This window comes from Orcinus orca, chromosome X (genome assembly GCF_937001465.1).
Source record: "Orcinus orca chromosome X, mOrcOrc1.1, whole genome shotgun sequence".
NCBI lineage: Eukaryota > Metazoa > Chordata > Mammalia > Artiodactyla > Delphinidae > Orcinus > Orcinus orca.
Genome location: NC_064580.1, coordinates 84,025,312 through 84,047,259, shown reverse-complemented (window position 1 = coordinate 84,047,259; position 21,948 = coordinate 84,025,312). Strand labels below are relative to the sequence as shown.

Sequence of the window (21,948 nt, the reverse complement as noted above, 5' to 3'; positions counted from 1 at the left end):
AATTGATCTGTTCCTTTAATAAAGGTACTGATTGCCAGACTTTCAATCTTGCTTTAACTTAGTGGCAATGGTTAATTTGCTATATAGAAAAAGCTTATCAAATATTTTGGGTGATTTTAATCAATTTCTTAAAATGTGATAACTCAGAAATAAAATTAAAATTATGCACTTGTATACTCACACACAATCTGATGTGACATTGTATAATTGGACTACATTAAAAACAAAAGCATGAAATAGTTTTTGCAGCTACTTCAGCCTTGTCATCTGTTTAATACAAGTAATCTTTCCAAATGGTCTTGCTTCATTTGCAACAGTAATTCAACCACACCCCCAAAAGTAATGAATATAGAGGTTTACACAATTTCATGAGACTCACTGATACACTTTTCTGCTACTTAATATCCACTCAACACCTCTAGATTCTTCTCCAAATTATTCATATCTCATAAATAAGAAAAATGTATTATAAATAGTTACCTGAGAAAATTGAGATTTAGTGTTGTTTCATATCTTGATGGCAATCTGTATATTATGTTCATCCAATAATGGAATAGATAGATCATGGACATTTTTCATTAGGTTTTTTTAAGCTACCCAGGAAAACACGTAAAAATGGCCTATTACGGTCCACATACTCAAACATTACTAAATATAAAATCATGCCATAACCGTACAAGGCATCAAATGCCTCTAGATACTGTGTTTACAGTAACCAGAATGTAATTAAATGAAGTGAGAGTGCCAGGATTGGTTAAAATACGACTTTGCTATCAGAAGGTACAATTTACCAAAACTCATCTGTATCAGTTTACCTCATCATAAAATAGAGATACATTTCTGAAGAAGTATAGCTACAAAGAATGATAGAAATCATGTTAAAAATAAAACTACACAGCAGAGAAATGACTGGCTATCAGTACCAAATTACTAACAGTGGTTTATGTTAGGGTTATGAGGGTATGGTCTTTTTTTTTTTTTTTTTTCTTTTTTAATTCCCTCTCCTTAACTCCATTATCCAATTTTCTGAAACATGTTGTATTACTCTTAGAATGAAAATAACAAACTTGAAAAGCATTTGCTTTCAGTCATATATTTGGTTTAAAACATATTTAAAGGAAACATGGCCTTTTGTATGTAAACATTTGGCATTACTTAAAAAAAAAAAAAAAGCCCAAATTCTTAAGTACTACTACAATATCAAAATACTACTCCAGAAACTTTCCCACCTCTGAGTTCATGTGACTTTAGTTTAGAAGTTGCTGAATCCCTAATTTGTAGAGTATATACAATATTCAGCTGAAGAAAAGAGTTCAAATGAAATGAGAAAATGAGACCATGGCCGTGCAGTTTCAAATGCAGACATTTTAATATTTAGATGGAAGACTGGGGATAATTCTCATGGTTGCTTGTGCCTTTTAATTAAAAGGGTGACTTTTAAATGTAGTCTGTGGCCTGGGGAGCCTTCTTGGAAGACCTGAGCTTTTACAACAATTATAACTACAACTGGTTTCGAAACTGACCCTGAGGAATGAAGGAATGAATGCCTGCGTGCATGTGTCACTGTAAGCAGTAGTTGTGCTTTAGCGCTTTCTTCCAAAAAATGTGTATTAGGAACTACCGTGAGAATCATTTCTTTCATGAGTACCATAATAATGATTTCTATGTGCAGTGTGTTTTGCAGTTTACCAAGTACTTCATAATTCTATTAGGATGGCAGGAGAGCTACAGATAAAGAGACTTGGGCTCAGAAAATGTTGAGTGCTTCACCCCAAATCACTTAGCCATTAAGAGACAGAGCCATAAGCCAAACCCCAGGTCTTCTGAGTCCAAATGCAGTAATTTCTACTATGTTATAATTTACGCTCTAAGCATCCATTTTGTGTGGTGGCTTACGGATGGGTATGATTTACTTTGTACACCAAGCTGCGAGCAAACAATTCGAGAAAGACTCCAGATGAAACATCCAGGATGTTTCTAGTTCATGTGATGAGGAGCTATTTTTGGAGTTTCTTACATAATGAGAAAAGAATGGAGGGGGAACAGTTCTCGGTCTTTAATTTTAGTCACATCTGTATATAAAAATCAATCGCTATCAACAGTGTCACCACTAAAACTCAGAAACTACACACACTGAGTACAATGAGAATGAGATCATTTAAACTGGGTGTATTATCAAGTGGCACTTACACTTCTGAAGCCCTAAACTGTACAGTCCAAAAGCAATTAAAAAGAAGGCAGCACGATATGGAAAAGTTAAAGCAAGTGAGAGAAGAGGAAACTGAGGGGCCACTTAAATCTACAAGGTCCTAAGAGAGGTTGCGTGGGTGATGATGAACAACCGTCCTCAGCGGAAGTAGGAAACGTATCAAGAGGAAAGGGGCCTGAACTTCAAGAGGAGAAATTTAGTTTGTTCTTGAAAAAAATTAGATTTTAAGATGCTAGGCTGCATTTCCAATGGAAGAGGACTTCTGTTCTTGAAAAGCATTATGAAAGCACCTTTCTTATTTCAGTTTTTATACAGTTCAGTGTCAGAGGCATTGTAAATATGCAGAGATTGAACAAAAGGATGTTTAATTATTTTATTGCTGTTATAGCCTAATGTATTTTAAAATGTCTAAGGGGTATTAAGACACAGTCCTTGCCCTTTGGGAGCTTATAAGCATTTTAATTACACAATCTTAATTAAACAAAACTAATGTTTAATTGAAATTAATTATAAAAGGAAATAATGCATAAGAAAGGTGAACACTGATGATATGAAACTTGAAGAAGCACAATGTCTAATCTAATTTAGACACAGGGAAAAGGGCTTTAAGAAATTAAAGGCAATACCTAATAATGGGATTATTTCTAATATTTATGTTTGGTTTACAAAGGAGCAGTATCTCTTTCCTCACATTTATGTTGCTCAGTACATTCTGTTCATCTGAGGTAATGTTACCTGTTTTTTAATATCTGCTATGAAAGCACAAAGACCATGTCTACTCAGTCATTTTTGGCCCATAGAGCAACATTTGTATAGAGGCACTTAATTCTCTGTGATAGGGAGGGCTCTCTCTGTGTTGCTGGTGTGATTAGAAGCATTCTCCAGCTGGTGGAAGATAATCCCCTATTTGCAATCTGTGAAGGACTAAATAATAATGTTAGAAATAAAAAATACTGGAGAGGGTGTGGAGAAAAGGGGAACCTCCTATACTGTTGGTGGGAATGCAAATTGGTACAGCCACTATGGAGAACAGTATGGAGGTTCCTTAAAAAAACTAAAACTAGAACTACCATATGACCCAGCAATCCCACTCCTGGGCATATATCCAGACAAAACTATAACTCGAAAAGATACATGCACCCCAATGTTCATAGCACCACTGTTACAATAGCCAAGACGTGGCAACAACCTAAATGCACATCAACAGAAGAATGGATAAAGAAGATGTGAGATAGATAGATATAGATATAGATATACACACAATAGAATACTACTCAGCTACAAAAAAGAATGAAATTTTGCCATTTGCGACAACATGGACAGACTTGGAGCACATTATGCTAGGTGATATAAGTCAGACAGAGAGAAACAAGTACTGTATTATACCATTTATATGGAGAATCTAAAAAATACAACAAACTAGTTCTTTTCTTGACCTAAATGGTGATTAAGAGTGTTTGTCCTACTTCAAAAAATTAAAAATAGAACTACCATATGATCCAGCAATTCCACTTCTGGATATTTATCTGAAGGAAACAAACAAACAAACAAAAAACTAACAGTAAAAGGTCTATGCACCATGATGTTCACTGCAGCATTATTTGCAATAGCTGAGACATGGAAGCAACCTAAGTGTTCATCAATGGATGAATGGATAAAGAAAATGTGGTACATATGCATAGTGTGAAATATTATTCAACCATATAAAAGAAGGAAATCCTGCTATTTGTGACAACATGGATGGACTTTGAGGGCATTATGCTAAGTGAGATAAGACAGACAGAGAAAGACAAATACTGAAATATCTCACTTATATGTGGGATTTAAAAAACAAAAACAAAAAGCCAAACTCAGAGATACAGAGAAGACATTAGTGGTTGCCGGAGGTAGGCCGGGGCAGGGAGGGGTGGGGTGCAAAAATGGGTGAAGGGGGTCAAAAGGGACAAATATCCAGTTATAAAATAAATAAGTCCTGGGGATGTAATATACAGCATGGTGAGTATAGTTAATAACACTGTATTGTATATTTGAAAGTTGTTTAGAGTAGATGAAAACTTTGTAACTATGTGGGGTGATGGATGTTAACTAGACTTATTGTGGTGATCATTTTACAATATATACATAAATCGAATCAGTATGTTGTATACCTGAAACTAATAGGATGTTATATGTCAATTATATCTCAATAAAAATATTTGTTGAGTATTTTAAAAAAAAGTGTTTGTCCTAAACTATAAATCAAAAAGATACATGTACCCCTATGTTCATAGCAGCACTATTTATAATAACCAAGACATGGAAGCAACCTAAATGTCCATCGACAGATGAATGGATCAAGAAGATGTGGCATACATATACAATGGAATACTACTCACCCATAAAAAATGAAATAATGCCATTTGCAGCAACATGGATGGACCTAGAGATTATCATACTAAGGGAAGTAAGTCAGAGAGAGAAAGACAAATACCATACCATATCACTTATATGTGGAATCTAAAATATGACACAAATGAACTTATCCATGGAACAGACTCACAGACACAGAGAACAGACTTGTGGTTGCCAAGGGGGAGAGGGATGAGGGAGGGATAGACTGGGAGTTTGGGATTAGCAGATGCAAACTATTATATATCGAATGGATAAACAACAAAGTCCTACTGTATAGCACAGAGAACTATACTCAGTATCCTGTGATAAACCATAATAGAAAAGAATATGAAAAAGAATATATATGTAGAACTGACTCGCTTTGCTGTGCAGCAGAAATTAACACAACATTGTAAATCAACTATACTTCAACAAAATAAATTTTTAAAATAATAATAATGTTAGTGAAAGTAAGCACCCATGGTGATGACCATTATCCATAACTGCCTGGAATCCACCAAATTCTTACTCAGGTTTTGGTTAAGAGGCCAAGCTCTGGACTCAGTCTGACTGGTGTCAAGTCCTGGTTCTCCTACCTACTTGCTGTGCAACCCCAGATAATGTACTTGCTTTCCTAAGCTTCACTTTCCTCATCCAAACAATGGGGGTGATAATTGTTATGAGGATTAAATTGGTTTTTACATGAAACTTACTAAGCGTAGTCCCTGGCACTCAGTGCCCTCTAAAGGTTAGCTATTATTACGTGTTGAATACAACAGAATGAATATTATATACTGTATTAGTTTGCTAGGGCTGTCATAACAAAAAAAAAAAAAAAAGAAGAAGAAGAAGATGAGAAAAGCAAAACTACAGAGCAGGCGGCTTAAACAACCAAAATTTATTTCCTCACAGTCTGTGGCTAGAATTCCAAGATCAGGGTGTCAGCAGGGTTGGTTTCCTCTTGAGGCCGCTCTCCTTGGCTGACATATGGCCACATTCTCTCTGTGTCCTCACATGGTGTTTCCTCTGTGCATACCTCTGGTGTTTCTTTGTCCAAATTTCCTCTTATAAGTACACCAGTTAGATTGGATTAGGGTATACCCTAACAGCCTCATTTTAATTTAATAAACTCTTTAAAGGCCCTATCTCCAAATAGTCACATTCTCAGGTACTGGGGGTTAGGGCTTCAACATAGGACTTATGGGAGGCACAATTCACCCTATAACATATACTTACCTCACTCTACGCGAAAACATTCCACACAATAAGAAAATCTGAAATAATTCTGAGGAAAAGTCTCAGTTCTCATAACTTCTCAGCTTTCGAACATAGAGAGAACCTATGTGACCTCATTTAACTCTGAGAGGATAGACAGATAGATGGATATACAGATACACAGACACATACGCACACACACACTCTATCTACCTAGTATACGGGTGCCAATCACACTTTGTAAAACAGCTCTCTGGATGCAAACCACTCTGCCAAAAAAGCATCATCATCAATGAAAATAAATGACTCACCTAAAGTATACAAAGTAGTTACTACACTCAAAGCACAAGAATTACACTGCATGAGCAATTATGTTCTCCTTAGATCACAAATTCATTGAAGAAAGGAACCATGACAGGTTAGTAAAAATTTACAAACAGATCAGCATAAAAAATGAGCTTGGAAAGTTTTTTGTACCTTTGATTGACGCTCTTAAAATTCATTTTTGTTTTCAATATTGTTTTGATAGGCAATTGTGGTCTCAACTAGAATAGCACATGCAATGAATGCAGTAATCCAGTATCTGAATTATGGTGACCACAGTAAAAAAAATTACCTTAAATGTTACTAGTCACATGACCATTATTTAGCGATGCAGGCCCACAAAGCATTAGGCTCAAAAAGCATTTCATACAAGCATATAAACTGGATACTAATTCACGTTATGAATATCTGCTGACCACCGACAAAATACCCTGGACAGTATATACCACTCAAAAAAACTCCATGGAAAATGGCCAGACCCCAGGAATCTGGAGATGGAGGCAATGTCTTCCTGAAAAAATGATGCACAGACCTACAGAAATACATATAGTATGTAGCTCAAACGAGAAAATGTGTGAAAGGGCTTTAAAAACTCTAAAGCACTTTATAAATCTAAGGTGGCATTTTTAAGATGATCTTATTCTGCCCTTATCCCATTCAAAGGAGCTAATTATGATTCAACCAGTCTTTTCCTAACAGATAAGCAAGAACATGAAATCTGATTAACTGAAATGGGAAATTGAATCAGACATGTGAGAAAAAGGCCAAAATTTGATATACAGTAAGTTAAGGTAACTCTTTAATATTGATCATCATCTTAGAGTGTCTAATTTTTCCCCTGCTGACAACACTACCTGGATCAAGAAAGCATTGTCTCGTAAGAAATATCCCTGTGTCATGCCACTTGTTTTATAATGGTAACAGTAAATTTTACACAGAGCTTTTAAAGGATATGTGGTATAGAGACCATACTATTTAACAACCAAAACAAACATTAAAAAACACTTCTCATGTAATTATCTCATGTTCTATGGCTGATCAAAATTGTGGCCATAATTGAAAAAAAAAATTAAATAATAAATTTAAAAAACTGTTGCCATAAATGAAAAATAAAAAAAATAAAATAAAAAATAAATAAAAATTCTAAAAAATATGAAATAATAACTACACGAGTGTTAAATGTCTTATGCCAAGCATCAGACTTTAAATGTATCTTTTTACCTGATGATATACACAGAGAAAGAAGCTCAATTGAAATTTTTAACATGATCACAAGCAAAATACACAGAAAATAAACTTGCAGTGCAGAATCCTACATGAAAAGGATATCTTTTTGTTTCTAATATCAGGACACACTATAAAACATAACTACTCCATACTCATAAATATTAATGCATCAATTTACAAAATATATGTCTAAACGAAAGTCAATATTCATACTGTCTTTTCGATGTTTCCAAATGCCCAAGGTAAGATGACTTGCTAATATTTTATAATCAACATTATCTTAGCATTCCTTAAACAATGAATTTAATCTGGCATGATGAAATAATGTAATTTATGACAATGCACTGGAAGGGAAGGGACTGATAAGAAGTTGTTCTAAAAATGAATGGAGGTTTAAATAACAAAACCTTTCAAAACATATGCAGATATTCCTACCCAAAACAAGTATAATACACAAGCCAGCTTGCAGTATCAAAACATAAGGAAATGGGAAGGAAGCTACTCATTGCACATAATGAATGTGAAATTAGAAAAGACCAAAAGTGGAATTTTAATATTGCTTGTGCTATTTTTAAAAGATCACTTATAAAATATACCCTCATTAAACAGTCTTAGGTCTTATTTTCACCTGATTACCAAATGAGCTTTTCTACTTTATATATACTAGCTAAAAATAATTGCACTGATTATTTTTATTCTGATTGAATTTAGATTTTTAACAAAATTGTCACCACCATAAAACTAAATATTTTGCAGTAGCAACTATCCTACAATTTCTAAACCTATAACAAGAGAAAGAGGAACAAAAAACAATCAAATTGGCATACAAAAAAGCCATGTTTTATCAGGAAGCAGCTACTTCAAACTGCAATAATCAATGTTTTGTCTCCCCCTTCTGGACCATACAATTATTTTTTTAAAAAAGAAACAGCAAAGTAAGATTTGATCTTTTTTTCACAGGATATATTCAAATAATTGGTCTGACACAAGTGTAACGTTACACGAAGTAATCATGATGATACTATTAGATCAGTAAACTAATAAAACTTCAATTTAATAATGCAATAGCAGCTTAACAGCCCACAAATACATACTGCTACGCTTAGTGGTATTTTATGGCTATTATAATTAGTAGGTCGCTTGTAGTAAGAAACACATCAATAGCATTTTGAATTTATTACTTTGAGCCTGGCTATAAGTTTACTGTTAACAGGAACCTTCTTTCAGCATGAACTTCTTCAACAGCCTAGGGAAACAAATTCATTTGGCTCTATTTTGAGAAAAAGTTCCTATAATATTCACTCAATCGTGCCCAAAATTGCCATGCCGCAATTAGGACAAAGAAACATACATGTGTACCTACCCTTCACCTATGATGGGGCTGTCCTTTTGACTCAGATTATTTAGAAACACTGCAAAACGTACAAATGTGACATCCTAATTACATAAAATGGCTTATCTAGTAAGCAATACTACAGGCCACCAAAATGATTAGCTCTTTTCTATCCAGGTCCACTGAGTCAACAAGAAACACACATGACCTTCATTGCCTAGTACAGGAAATGAGGCTGTGGTTTATAAACAGGTAAGTGTTATTAGAATGATAATTTAACATATGTTCAGCAGCATGTGCAGAGAATATATTTACAATAGTTAAAGTAGGTGTTTGAAACAGAAAACCTAATTATAAAAATTCTACTCTATGCTACGAGTGCTGAAGAAATGGTCTTGCATGGCAATAACTTTATTCTTATTTCTGTGATTTTACTAATTTCTCCTTGATTAACATGTCTAAACTGAACTCATCCTGTTTTACTCCAAACGTAGTCTTGCTCCTGACTTCTCCATGAAGGCTCAAGTCACCATCACTTCAGTCACCCATGCTTGCAAATTCACTCATTATTGAGTCACACATCTCCTCTGCCCTTTTTCATCATTTGCTGAGGCTGATATATTCTACTTCTGCAATCTCTCTCTCTCATCTATCACCTCCATTTAGTTCTTACTAACCACTCTCCATTCCAGGGTCTTATTACTTCAAGTACAGCAACAACCCCCAGCTTGATCTCCCTGCCCCAGTCTCTAACCTCTCCAATTTCCACTGCTCCATTAATCTTCCCCAAATGTAACTCAGATTTTGTCATTCCATTGCTCAAAACCTTGATTCCTCACTGACTATTAAAGTACCATCTCCTTGGCATATCCCTCCTAAAATGACCTTAACCTACCTTTCCACATTTACAACCCCCTGATATACTTAACCTATGTTTTTAGTCACCTTAACAAAAACACCCCCGTACTTCCCCTTGGTTCACTCCACTCCATCCACAGTGGCCTCTTTGCAATTCTTCAAATACTCAAGGCACACTCCTGCCTCAAAGCCAGGGCACTTGATACTCTCTCTGCCTGTAAAGCTCTTCCCTAGATATTTGCATTGGCTCTCCCCAGTTTCACTCATGTCTCTGTTCAAATGTCATTTGCTCAGAGAGCTCACCTATCTAAAACAGCACAACCCTGATCACACTCGGCTTTCTCATCTTGCTTTTTTTCCTTCATAGCTCTTACCACTACCTGCTGTTATATTTGATATGCGTCTTATTGTCTGCCTCCCCAAGTAGAAATATAAGCTCCATGAGGAATTTATCTGTAATGGTTCATCACCCAAGCACCTAGAATAGTGTCTGGCACATAATAGGTGGGCAGTAACTTTTTAACCAAAAAAGAAAAGAATCTGTGGCTAGAGAGATTAACCAGATCTAGAGAATGAATGAGTGCTGAATCAGGATTTAAGTTCAGGTCTTTATGATGCCAAAATAAACACTATCCCAAAAGACACCCTACTGCTTGCCCTAGGCGCTCAATTATTTCTGTCATTAAGTTACTTTATATTTAACATTGTTAGGTCTGGTCATTATAATTCTATTTTCCAATTATCATATGTAATCATGTCAATTTTTACCCTTTTTTCCCACAGAAGAATGGTTCTTCTTCCTCCTGTGGATACATTATTCCTGGTTTGCAGTGAAATCAAATTAGTCATTTTAGCTGATTCCTAAACCTGTTTCATGCAATGTGTTACTAAATAATAAAAACAATTTATTTTCTTTCAAAAAGTTTACACTTACCTATAACTAGAAGCCATTGAAAAAGTCATTCAGTTCTTTCTATCTCTATCCCACTCTAAGTTCTCTTTTGCTATTTTAAGATATTGATAAGAAGATATTCTATCCTTTCTTAGACAGCATGTATAACAAATCTTCAACTATCTTATTAAATCTTTAAAATAACCTTGTCAATATTATCTTGAGACCATATATGAATTTTTATTTTTTTTCAAAGCCCAGCAATAATCTATACCACATAACACATAGCTTCCAATAAACAGGCAAAACATTCTTTCTTCCATCCAGCCAAATCCTTCCCACCATTCTTGACCCAGAATAAATCACTCTATTAAATAGCACACATCTTGAATACTTAGCAAAAAAAAAAGAAGAGGCAGCTCAAAGTCTCATCTTGTTTTACCATGTTATCTTCATGTTTTATGTCTGTTATACCAAGCATTTCATAAAATTTAATACATTTAACCAAAAAATGTAATTTAGACCTGCTATTTGCAAGGTTCTTAATATAATAAATATATTAAATATAAACAATAAACTTCAAAACCATCCTGAATTGAGTATTATTATCCTCATTGTGTTAATAGGGAGACTGAGGTTCAGAGACATTAAGTAAATTATTTAAGGTCACACAGTTAGTACGTAGCAGAGTTGGAATCTGAGCTCAGGTCTATTTGCCTCTGAATCCATGACCTCTACTAAAATTTGTATCCCTTCATAGGGTCTATATTGTGGACATAAAAAGACAGACCTGCACGGTAACAGAAAGTATAATTCAAGGACATACATTATTATAAACTAAAGTAATATAGGTGTATTATAAAAAAGGCCCTTAAAGAACATATAATGTAATAGAAACTATAAAATAGAGTAGAAAGTGATTCCAAAAGAAAGTTAAAAATAAAGTGCTATAGAAGTTCAGGGAAATTATTAGGAGGAAATCAGGAGGTGGGGGAATGGGGGGGAAGGTCATCGGGATAGACTTCATGGAAGAGCTGAGGATGGGGAGAATGTTGACACAGGAAGGAAAATATTCGAAGCAAAAAAAAAAAATGATCCAATGAGCCAAGTCAGAAGCAAGACTGCTTGAGGCTGAGTGGATGGTTATGTTCAGGTAACAGCCTGATTTGTAAAGTAAATTTCTGAAAGAGAATAGTGAAAACTAAGGCTAATGGTAGTCTGACATCAGGAGGACCTCAAATGCCTCCAATTCTGCTTCTAATCAACACTGGAGAGATAAAAGGAAGACAGGGTCATGAAGACCTGGTTCATTACATATTCCATCTTTCCAGTTTCAGTCTGACTTGTACATCACTCATTTTTTGACCAACATATGTAGTCTTTAGGCAACCAGAATACTTAAAGTGGCTATTCTAGGATTTCTTCTCTGTTGAACACTTCTTATGAAATTCTTACCTGTCCATTTTATCAACAAACACTTCCCATCTTTTGTAGATTAGTGAGACCACGAAAAATAAGCCCTTTTGTACCTGACTTTCAACTGGTGATTTTAAATATTTTTCTTCACTCCTCTCTCTAGTCTCAACAAACAACAAAAAACCTTCCTCCTGAAGGCACCCTTCCCACCTAAACTCTAGAATTAATCCCCTCATCACTTCCTCTAGAAGCTGGTCGATCCCTAGAGTATCCCCCCCTTATTGCAGGATTTGTAAACTCCAACGTAAGAAGCAGCTCACAGATAAAACAACGGGTATGAAATCATTTCTATTGTAGATCAATCGTAACATCTTTCTCATAGTGTCTTTCAAAACACTCTCAGACAAGATGAAACTGTTCGCTAAACCATAAGCAGCCACTTTGCAACCTTTCCTATATTACATCTTCAGGCCCTATCTTATATTCTGTTTTCCTGTCTACCTTCCCCATTAGACCTAGTATTTTGAGGGCACCAGCTATGTTCATTGGGGAAGAAAAACATATAATTTATCATAATAAAATGTGCTAAATATTACAATTGAGCTATATACACGGTGCTATGGAAAGGAAGGTGTTATCTAAGATGGCTTTTCCTTCAAAGACTGACATGAAGCTTAATTTTGATGGATATTTAGGAGCTTGCTGGGCACACTCAAGAAGAAAAGGGCATTCTGGCTCAAAGAAGCAGACTGTGCTTGATTTAGAGGGATTAAAGAATAGGATGTTAAGGAATTGCCAAGTGTTCCTGTACAGACAGAGGACAGGCACATGTAAGAATGCAGCTGGAGGTGAAATTAGAAAAGGAAGCGGGGATAAGATCACAAAAGGAATAGGGAGCCATTTGAAAGTTTTGATGGGGTAGCAGCAGCATCTCTTGTAACCATGTAGAGCATGTGTGGGTGGGGTGTGAGAGCCAAGACTAGGAGAGTATTGAGGAGACTGGGGCAGCCACAGGTGTGTTAAATCATGGGTCTGAGATTAGGGGAGAGAGCTGAGAGTTATTTAGGAGAAAGAACTTGGTAACTGGATGTGGAGAAATCAGTAATCTTTCAGTAGCTTCTGGCATAGGCCATTGGATTGCTTATGGTACCAAGACCAGAAATATAGGCTGGCTCTGGCCCACATTAAAATGAGCTCCAGATTCCTTCATTGCCCCAAACTCTGTTATTTAACCCCACCCTTATACACTTAAGCCTCCAGTTTAATGCAGGTCCTCACTGACTCACACATGTCTCCTAGGTAGCACCCCAAACAAATCTCTCTATCCTAATCCAGTATTTCTCAAAGTCAGCTCTTGAGCCTACCTTATCAGAATCTCCTGTGGTGCTTGATAAAAAGGCAGAGTTCTTGGCCCTATCCCAGACCCCATGAAGGGAAAAACCTGCATTTTGATACTTTCAACTTTGGGAACCACTAGCCTGATCCAGCCTACCTACTACTATCAAATTTATTTTTCTTAAACCCTGCTTCCCTCATGTCACTTGCTTGCTCCAACTAATTTCTAATCTTCTACCCAGACTTCAAGATCCTCTTTCAACTTGATTTTTGAATCTTTCCAATTTACTTTTTTGTTCTTTGTTCCAACAAAGTCAACCTCATCTCTCATTTCCCTCTTCTCCCTCCACCCACTCCCAAACACAGTTTGGTTCTTTCTCCAAGCCTTTGCATTCAATATTACTTCCACAATCTGCGAACTTCTCTATCATCTCTCCTCCCCAGTCAAATCCCAGCCACCAGATCCTGAAAGTCTAGAAATGTGCATGGAGTTTTCTCTAATTACTCTAACCCTACTTCTCTCTCCTGCTCATGTATTCCTATTACACTTACAATCAGCCGGCACAATTTAAGGTTTGATTATTTCAACATATATTATTGAAACTATAAGGTCTTATCTCATTCTTATTTGCCAGTCATCAGTGTGCCTAGCACAGTTCTTGGCACATAATAAGCACTGAAGAAATATTTGTTGATTTTTGAAATCATCCCAAAAGATGAATGGCTTTGTTTTCCCTTAAATGTCACGTGAATTCAAAAAGAAAAAAAAAGAGGACTTCAATTTTTTTTTTTTTTTTTGAGGACTTCAATTTTTAAAAGCAAAACAAATGTAAATATATTTACTATTCTAGATACCACGGTACCTGATGATGCTAAAGATAATGTTTCCTGGCCTGTTTTTGAAATGCAGACTGCTTAATCATGAAGGCAAGGTAATTACAAATAGCTCTTAATCACAATACAGGCCACTTTTGGTGTATTGGTATAATAGTGTATCATGTAATTGTGGCACTGAAATGCAGTGTCTGTAGTAAAAGAACCTTTAGAAGACAGCAACAGAAAGAACCTTAAAAGATAACGCAAGCCAATCACTTCAATTTATCCACTTAATAACTGAACCTCAGAGAAACTACATGACTTGCCCAAAGTCACAGAGCTGATGAGTAGCACCCAACAAAGACAAGCACGCAGGTCTCCTGACTGAACATCAAAGGTTGCTCTCGTTACACTATGTGCTTAGGGATACTAAAGTCAAAGTCAGATACTTCAATAAGAATTCCTGTTAGCATAAACCAACCTTTTATGAGTCTCTGCCTGCCATCCTGAAAAACTGAGGTAAAACACAGTTTTATCAGAATCATAAAGACTGACACGGGCACAATTATGAAAAAAAAAGAAAAAAATTTTAAAAAGAAGTAAAACTTTCTAAGACAGAATATACAAGCATATTCTACTTCTAAAGCATTTCCCAAAGCCACAGGAAAAATACTTACCATAGCTAAATTCTATTCACCTGATCTTAATATTCACCTCACTGTTTTGGTAAAATATACACCAAAAGAAGAGCCCAACATATAAAATACTATAAGCAAAAATCACTCAATCCCCAAAAGCACAAATTCACTACTAAGGGTAAAACACATCTTTTGTACTCACCATAACTTTACTTCCAACTATCTGCATGCAGTGGTCAACGGAGAGTGGTTATGGTGTAAAAAAAAACAAACAGCAACAGTATTAGTAATCAGAAGCTTTTCACAGAAGTTAAGTGTTTAGTAAATTAGTAAATAGCTACCCCCATGTATACTTTTAATACTTTAGATCTAGAGGCTAACACAAATAAATCAGTATTGATTTCTACCATATTTCAAAAATGTGTAAAGTCTGCAGAATAAAGATTCCCACATAAAAGATTATTACAACTTAAGGATTTTTTTTTTTCTGTAATGGGCTTCTCAGCTAGTGCAGTGTAAACATCAAGTAATGCAAGATTAAGTGTAATGAGGCATCAGATATTTTATCAGTCCACAACCCCTCAAAAAAATTATCACAAGAAAATCGAATTTTTTCCAAATATTGCTTTTTTTCTCTTTCCTTATTTTAACAGGTATACTATTAAGGTTGAAATTATGTATTTTAGAATATAAATGTTGCATTTAAAGTCATGCATTAAGTTAATACATAAACTTTAGGTTGAAAACTGGAATATTTTATATTGTTATGAATTTAAGGTTTAAAATATTGTTTTATATTATACTTGAAAATTACAAAGCAGATAGATTGCTTATGATTCTAGTTTTCTAGATCATCCTAGAATTTCTATTATAAGAGCACAGTTTTGTATATAATGCAAAGACAAAGAAGTAGTTTGTATTTAAACATAGTTATTCATAAGGAGGAAACAGTTCAAAAATTACAACCTCGACTGAGCTTTTCTAATGGTTAAGAGAAAAGAGAATTTCTGAGAATTTGTGTTTAAGAAAGCAAGAAGTAAAATCATAGTCCTAAAACATAATTTTATACTAAAATCCAATCCAAATCATTGTTATCAGTTTCCTACACTTGAATATCAAGCAATGTTCAAAAAAGACCTAATCCACAATTGAAAACCATTAATCTGATAGCAGTTTTATTATCACTATGTGCTGTTTTTCAGCTAGTACTTTAAAAATAAAAATCAAATATAATTGAAATCCCAATAAGAATTCTAAGTTTAACAGGATACTGCAAGATACAAAAAGATAATGACAGTTTCCCAGTAAATTATTTCAGAGGAATCCATGAATCTCCAAATAGAGAAGTAGCTTTCTTAAATATTCATTCAACAGACTATTTACAGGCAGTGATTATTTAGTTGAATAAAAGCTTCTGTGGTGCCATTAACCACCTTCTGAATTGAAAGATATGCTACTGACCTAAATTATTTCCTCCCACCAAAAAGACAGAGATCTTATTTGTCCCTTGTTTATTTAGCACAGACATGAAGCTAAAAAAATGAATGCAAGCCTTCTTAACAATTAAGGCAGGTCTATACTCGGTGAAACGACCAGAATACGGCCCATTTAATGATTCATTCCAATTGCAAAATGATTGCATTTAGCTAAAGCACATACAGCAAAGAGATTAGATGAGACAAGGAAAGCTAAAAGAAACTGGTTTGGTCATGTTTGGGTTCAATTGTTTCACCATATCTAGGTGATGCCTCGAAAAGATCTGAGAAAGAAAATATCTGATAATGGCAAAGGCAAAACCATTAATATATGTATACGCACATACAAGTAGATATACTACAGCTCTCAAATGCTTATTATATGGGTCAATCTAAAAAAATTTAGAGATGTATTTGGTATCACTATTTTGAATTATTTCCTATTGAGAGTTTTTTAAATCAATGATACCTTTCAATGTATCTTCATGAAAATATAATTTTACATATTTTTAAATCTCAACTTCAAAAATTGTTATTTAAGTTAGAAATAAACTAGTTTCTTAATATTCTCATAAGGACATTGACATCTGGCAAACTAATGTTAGGATTTCAGTGACTAATTTTTCCTCATATATAAGAAAAATTATAAGCTGTTAAAAAATAACATGCAACATTCCCTCTAAGTCACTGATTTCTTGTGCCTCTCAGGATTATGAATTGATATGACAATGTTGCAATATTAACAAAGCTTGGTTTTCCATTTCTGAAAACATATGTTGGTGTTTTGAAAACAAAGGCTCTTCCAGATTATCTGTGGCCAAATTATCTACACATACTAACTACCCTAGATCAGGTCCATAACCGCACTTGCTACAATGAGCAAATGAGTACAGCTCCAGCAGAGAAGAGGCTCTTTTCCACTCCCTTAAAGTCCACTCATCACTGACAGAGTTACTCAAGCTACTTTTTCCTTCGCATTCACACAACTTAACATTCTCTACTAAGGAACTTGAAAAGGAAAAAAACTAAGCAATAGTTTTCATCATTATCTTTCAATTTCCTTTATATTCTCTTATTTCAGGCTAATTTTGGCATAGTCAATTACACAATAAAAGACTCTCCTTTGCTTTAGAAACAGGTTTTGAGCCCAAACCTGTGTATTAGTTTCATGTTGCTTTACGGTCCTTACCCACAAACCCAGGAGAATGACCCACGTCTCTTACTGAGCTCATATTTTATTTGTTTTTCAATTCCACACAAAATGACTAATGCAGGTGTTAAAGGTGGAAATGTACAATTTATGTTTAAATTTAACTGTAATTTTCACACATTTTACATATGACTACAAGACATTTTTCCACCATGGACTGTAGTCCTTAACTTTGCTTTTACTTCAAGATGAAAGTTTTGGCTACTTGTAAAGCATTTTCATAAAGAAGTGGTTACAATCATATCTACTTTAAAAGTGGAAACATTTTTAATCAGTGTATCAATATAATGAAAAAGTAAGCATAAAAAGGTATGACAAGCAAAGCATATCTAAAGCCTAATAAAAAACAGCAGGATGGAAACCTTGGTTACACATAGGTAAATGGGCATAGGTTAGGTTATAATTTATGCAAATGTTATTGTCATGATCACGAAGAGGTCAAAAGATGAGAGGATGGTTTGTCACTGAATGGCATCCCTATCACCTTCAAAAGGAAATCACATATGCAATTTCCTTTGTTTTCGCCACAGAAAACACAGCACTAATGAATGTCTCCCCAAAGTGAGAAAGCTTTAAAGCATGCTTATCAACAGGCTTTCTTTCATCATAATATTTGGTCCATGAAAAATATTTGCAAATAAAATGTATAACCTTAGAGCTCTAATGAAAGTTCTGTACACACATCAGGTGCTCCTACGTGTGCTAAAGGAAGCAAATAAGGATCACATACTAAATAGTTATAGTACTGATTTTGAGCCTAACACCTTAAATATAGTATTTTCATGTCTTTTGAGAAACATTCAATTTCCATGTTTCAAATAAAGCAATTGTAGAGAGCTCATCCAATGTTTACCCAAAGTTTAGCATTTTAATCTTAAAAATGAGTCTATAAATTAAAAGTGTGCATCTCTCTGGTCAGTTGAAGAGGAAACAATAGGATAAGTGAAAACAAGCTCTACATAGAGATAGAGTCAATATCAAAAGGTTAAGGAGTAAGAGCTTCATACAATCTTGATTATATTCAGTCCCACTTACACAAACAAAAACAACAAATGAGCCAGAAACACTAACAAAATCTTACCATTAAAAACACCACATAATTATTCATGTATTATTATCTGTACTTTGCACTCAGATTTAGCTATATAGATTTACTAGTGTATTTGCCTTTAGGTATTTGAAAAATAACATTGAATGTACACCCTGCACTTCCTAAAGCATTTTACTGTGAACAATAAGCTGACTACAAAAATGAGGAGATTCATCAGAATTTCAAAGCAAAACCTATGCCTCACCTAATTCTATTGAAAACAATGCTCATGGCAAATTTCACTTATCACTTGAAACATATTTCTGCCCTTGGATACCAGAAGCAAATTAAAAAACATGCTGTTGCTCTGCTCTGGCAGAGCTGCAATGCGTTATGTTTAAATAGTTCAGCATTCAGATTTAGCTTGCTTGAAGTACAATATGGAATCAATACAATTGTAGAATTCAGGGCAAAATGCATCAGTAATTGCCACTGCAATCACTGTACTGAAATAGCATTAATAGGATAGCCAAATAACTTTAGAACATATTTTTCCACTGAAGAGCTATTTTATTCACTGGTCAAGTTTTTACATTTAAAATATGTATGTCTTAAATGTAAATGTTTTTGTGTGTGATATACATATTACACAAACATAAAATCACTGTGTGATACATACATACATACACACATGTATATAATATATAACAAATATAGTGATGTTATGAATTCTAAATGTGAAAAGCTTCTTCTTTACAGAAATGTAAAAGATATATTTCACCATTTCAAAAAATACATTTTTTCTTACAAAAATAAATCAAACCTGAAGACTATTTTTGGAAGCACCTTAGGAAATGAACAAGGCAACACATTCCATTAAAACACAAAGATTTTCCTGCTGAAGACAAGTCTTTTCAATGAACCCTACTTTCAAGTCTTTTGAGACTCGCACAGATTTCATTAAAGCTCCTATTAAAAACCCTTCTTTATGTTAAATTTAGCTGTATGTATAATAACAATTATGAGGTAGTTTACATAGTTAGCATCACAGAAAATAATGAAAAAAACCAAAACTGCTTATTAAAAGCATTGCTAAAAATTTCATGCAAGCAGATACCGGACATATAGCTTTAATGTAAACTTAGTTAAATCTTGTGACTAGGCTATGTTTGTATCTTCTCCCTCAAAATCTGAAATGTTCATGTAACAAACTGTGTATTAAGTGGAATACCTGCAAATTGCTGTCATTTGTTAGTAAGTGCACAAAAACTCAGCCCCAAAACTTACTGGATTAACTCAGAGCCCTCTATCCTTAGTCTGTCTTGTTTATAAGAATGGAAGTCTCTCTAATTAAGAACAGTTTTGAAATATATACAAAATGTATTAAAGTACATGTATATGCTTCTTTTACGAAGTCTATATAAGTACATTGAGGCAAGAACTTGGAGAGCCAAGATTTGTTTCTTTTTAAGCAGATAACGCTAAGCTCATTATGTGGGTGCCAGGAGATTCTCACTACTTACAGATTTGGCAGTAGCAGAAATATACTGGACGACCATCTCACGCTTGGTGGTAAAATCTTTGTTTCGTAAAGGAGCTTTTCGTTCTTCATTAAGGTTCATGTCCTCCTGTTAAAAAGAACATTTATTGTGAGCATTAGCAAATTTCTGCTTACAAGTTTCAAAAGTGATTAGTAAATATTAAACAACAAGGTCCTACCATATAGCACAGGGAACTATACTCAATATCCTGTAATAAACCATAATGGAAAAGAATATGAAAAAGAATATATATATATGTATGACTGAATCACTTTGTTGTACAGCACAAATTAACACACCATTATAAATCAACTATACCTCAATAAAATAAATTTTAAAAAAAGAAAAAAATTAATATTTTTTATCTTAAAATAGTAAGTCATGCTATGACTAACAACAACCATCATTTTTCTGGCTCCTTCACTATTATTTTTCACTCTATATACCATAATCTTGTATAAACTTTACCATATAATCATGGTTCATATCACTACCTACTCAATAAATGAGCAGAAAGAAAAAAAACTTTTAACTATTTCATAGAATAAACTGGCAATTTATAGTATAGATATACATCATACCTTAGCAAAGCTATTTATTTACACTGATAGCAAAAATAAACAGATAAACACTTTACTATTTGGCATATGTTCTCGTAGGATCATTATTATCTAGAAGAGCAAATATGATTTGTAAATTAATAGGAAATATATAGCTACAATATGTCACTGAAGAAAGATTCATGAGAAGTTGCTGAATTTGGAAAAAAGAAAATCAGAAACATAGTTACCCGTATAGGGATAACAAAAACTACTCACTGTAGAGAAAAATATTGTTACGACAACACATTGTTTTGAGGTTCAATAAGCTTTAATTTGGTTGGAAATCTTCCTTTATATTGTGATACACACACATGTATAACATTTTCACTAGACAAATTATTTTTCTTCATTTTGAAACTCATGTTAACCCCTGCAACACATTAAGACAGGGGCCCCCAAACCCCAGGCCATGGCCTGTTAGAAACTGGGCCACACAGTAGGAGGTGAGCAGCAGGTGAGCAAAGCTTCATCTGCCGCTCCCCATCGCTCGCATTACAGCCTGAACCATCCCCCACTTCCCTGTCCTTGGAAAAATTGTCTTTCACTAAACCAGTCCCTGGTGCCAAAAAGGTTGGGGACCGCTATATTAAGACACCCTTGAAGGGTCACAAAATCAAGTTGGAAAGGACTATGCTTCAAAAAGTAACATCAAATGAAAAGACAACCTACAGAATGGGTGAAAATGTTTACAAGTCATATGTCTGATACGAGGCTTGTATATAAATTATAAAAAGAAGCCTTACAAGACAACAATAAAAAGACAAATAACCCAAATACAAGTGGGCAAAGGATTTGAATAGACATTTCTCTAAAGAAGATATACAAATGGCCAATAAGCACATGATGTTCAACATCATTATTCATCAGGGAAATGCAAATCAAAATCACAGTGAGGGCTTCCGTGGTGGCACAGTGGTTGACAGTCCGCCTGCCGATGCAGGGGACACGGGCTTGTGCCCCGGTCCGGGAAGATCCCACATGCCGCGGAGCGGCTAGGCCCGTGAGCCATGGCTGCTGAGCCTGCGCGTCCGGAGCCTGTGCTCCGCAACGGGAGAGGCCACAACAGTGAGAGGCCCACGTACCGCAAAAAAAAAAAAAAAAAATCACAGTGAGATAACATTTCACTCCCACCAGGATGGCTATGACAAAAAAGGTAATAACAATTGTTGGTGAGGATGTGGAGAAATTGGAACCCTCACACACTGCTGGTGAGAATGTGAAATGATGCAGCCACTTTGGAAAACTGTCTAGCAGTTCCTCAAAAAGTTATACTTAGAGTTACCACATGACTCAGCTTATACCCAAGAGAAATGAAAACATCTGTTCACATAAAAACTTGTACATGGGGACTTCCCTGGCAGTCCAGCAGTTAAGACTTTGCCTTCCAATGCAGGGAGTACAGGTTTGACCCCTGTACTGGTCAGGGAGCTAAGATCCCACATGCCTCAGGGCCAGAA

General features: G+C 34.9%; 1 protein-coding gene across 3 annotated transcripts in view; it reads right to left on the bottom strand.

Moving 5' to 3' along the window:
- DIAPH2 (diaphanous related formin 2) overlaps positions 1 to 21,948 on the bottom strand; it is an 893,504-nt gene that overhangs the window by 791,934 nt on the left and 79,622 nt on the right. For all 3 annotated transcript variants that reach the window (XM_049705081.1, XM_033412217.2, XM_049705082.1), the window contains exons 4-5: positions 19,872 to 19,976; positions 14,836 to 14,856 (exon numbers count right to left, since the gene is read on the bottom strand). In XM_049705081.1, coding sequence (XP_049561038.1) covers positions 14,836 to 14,856; positions 19,872 to 19,976 — 126 coding nt within the window. The remainder of the gene's footprint in view (positions 1 to 14,835; positions 14,857 to 19,871; positions 19,977 to 21,948) is intronic.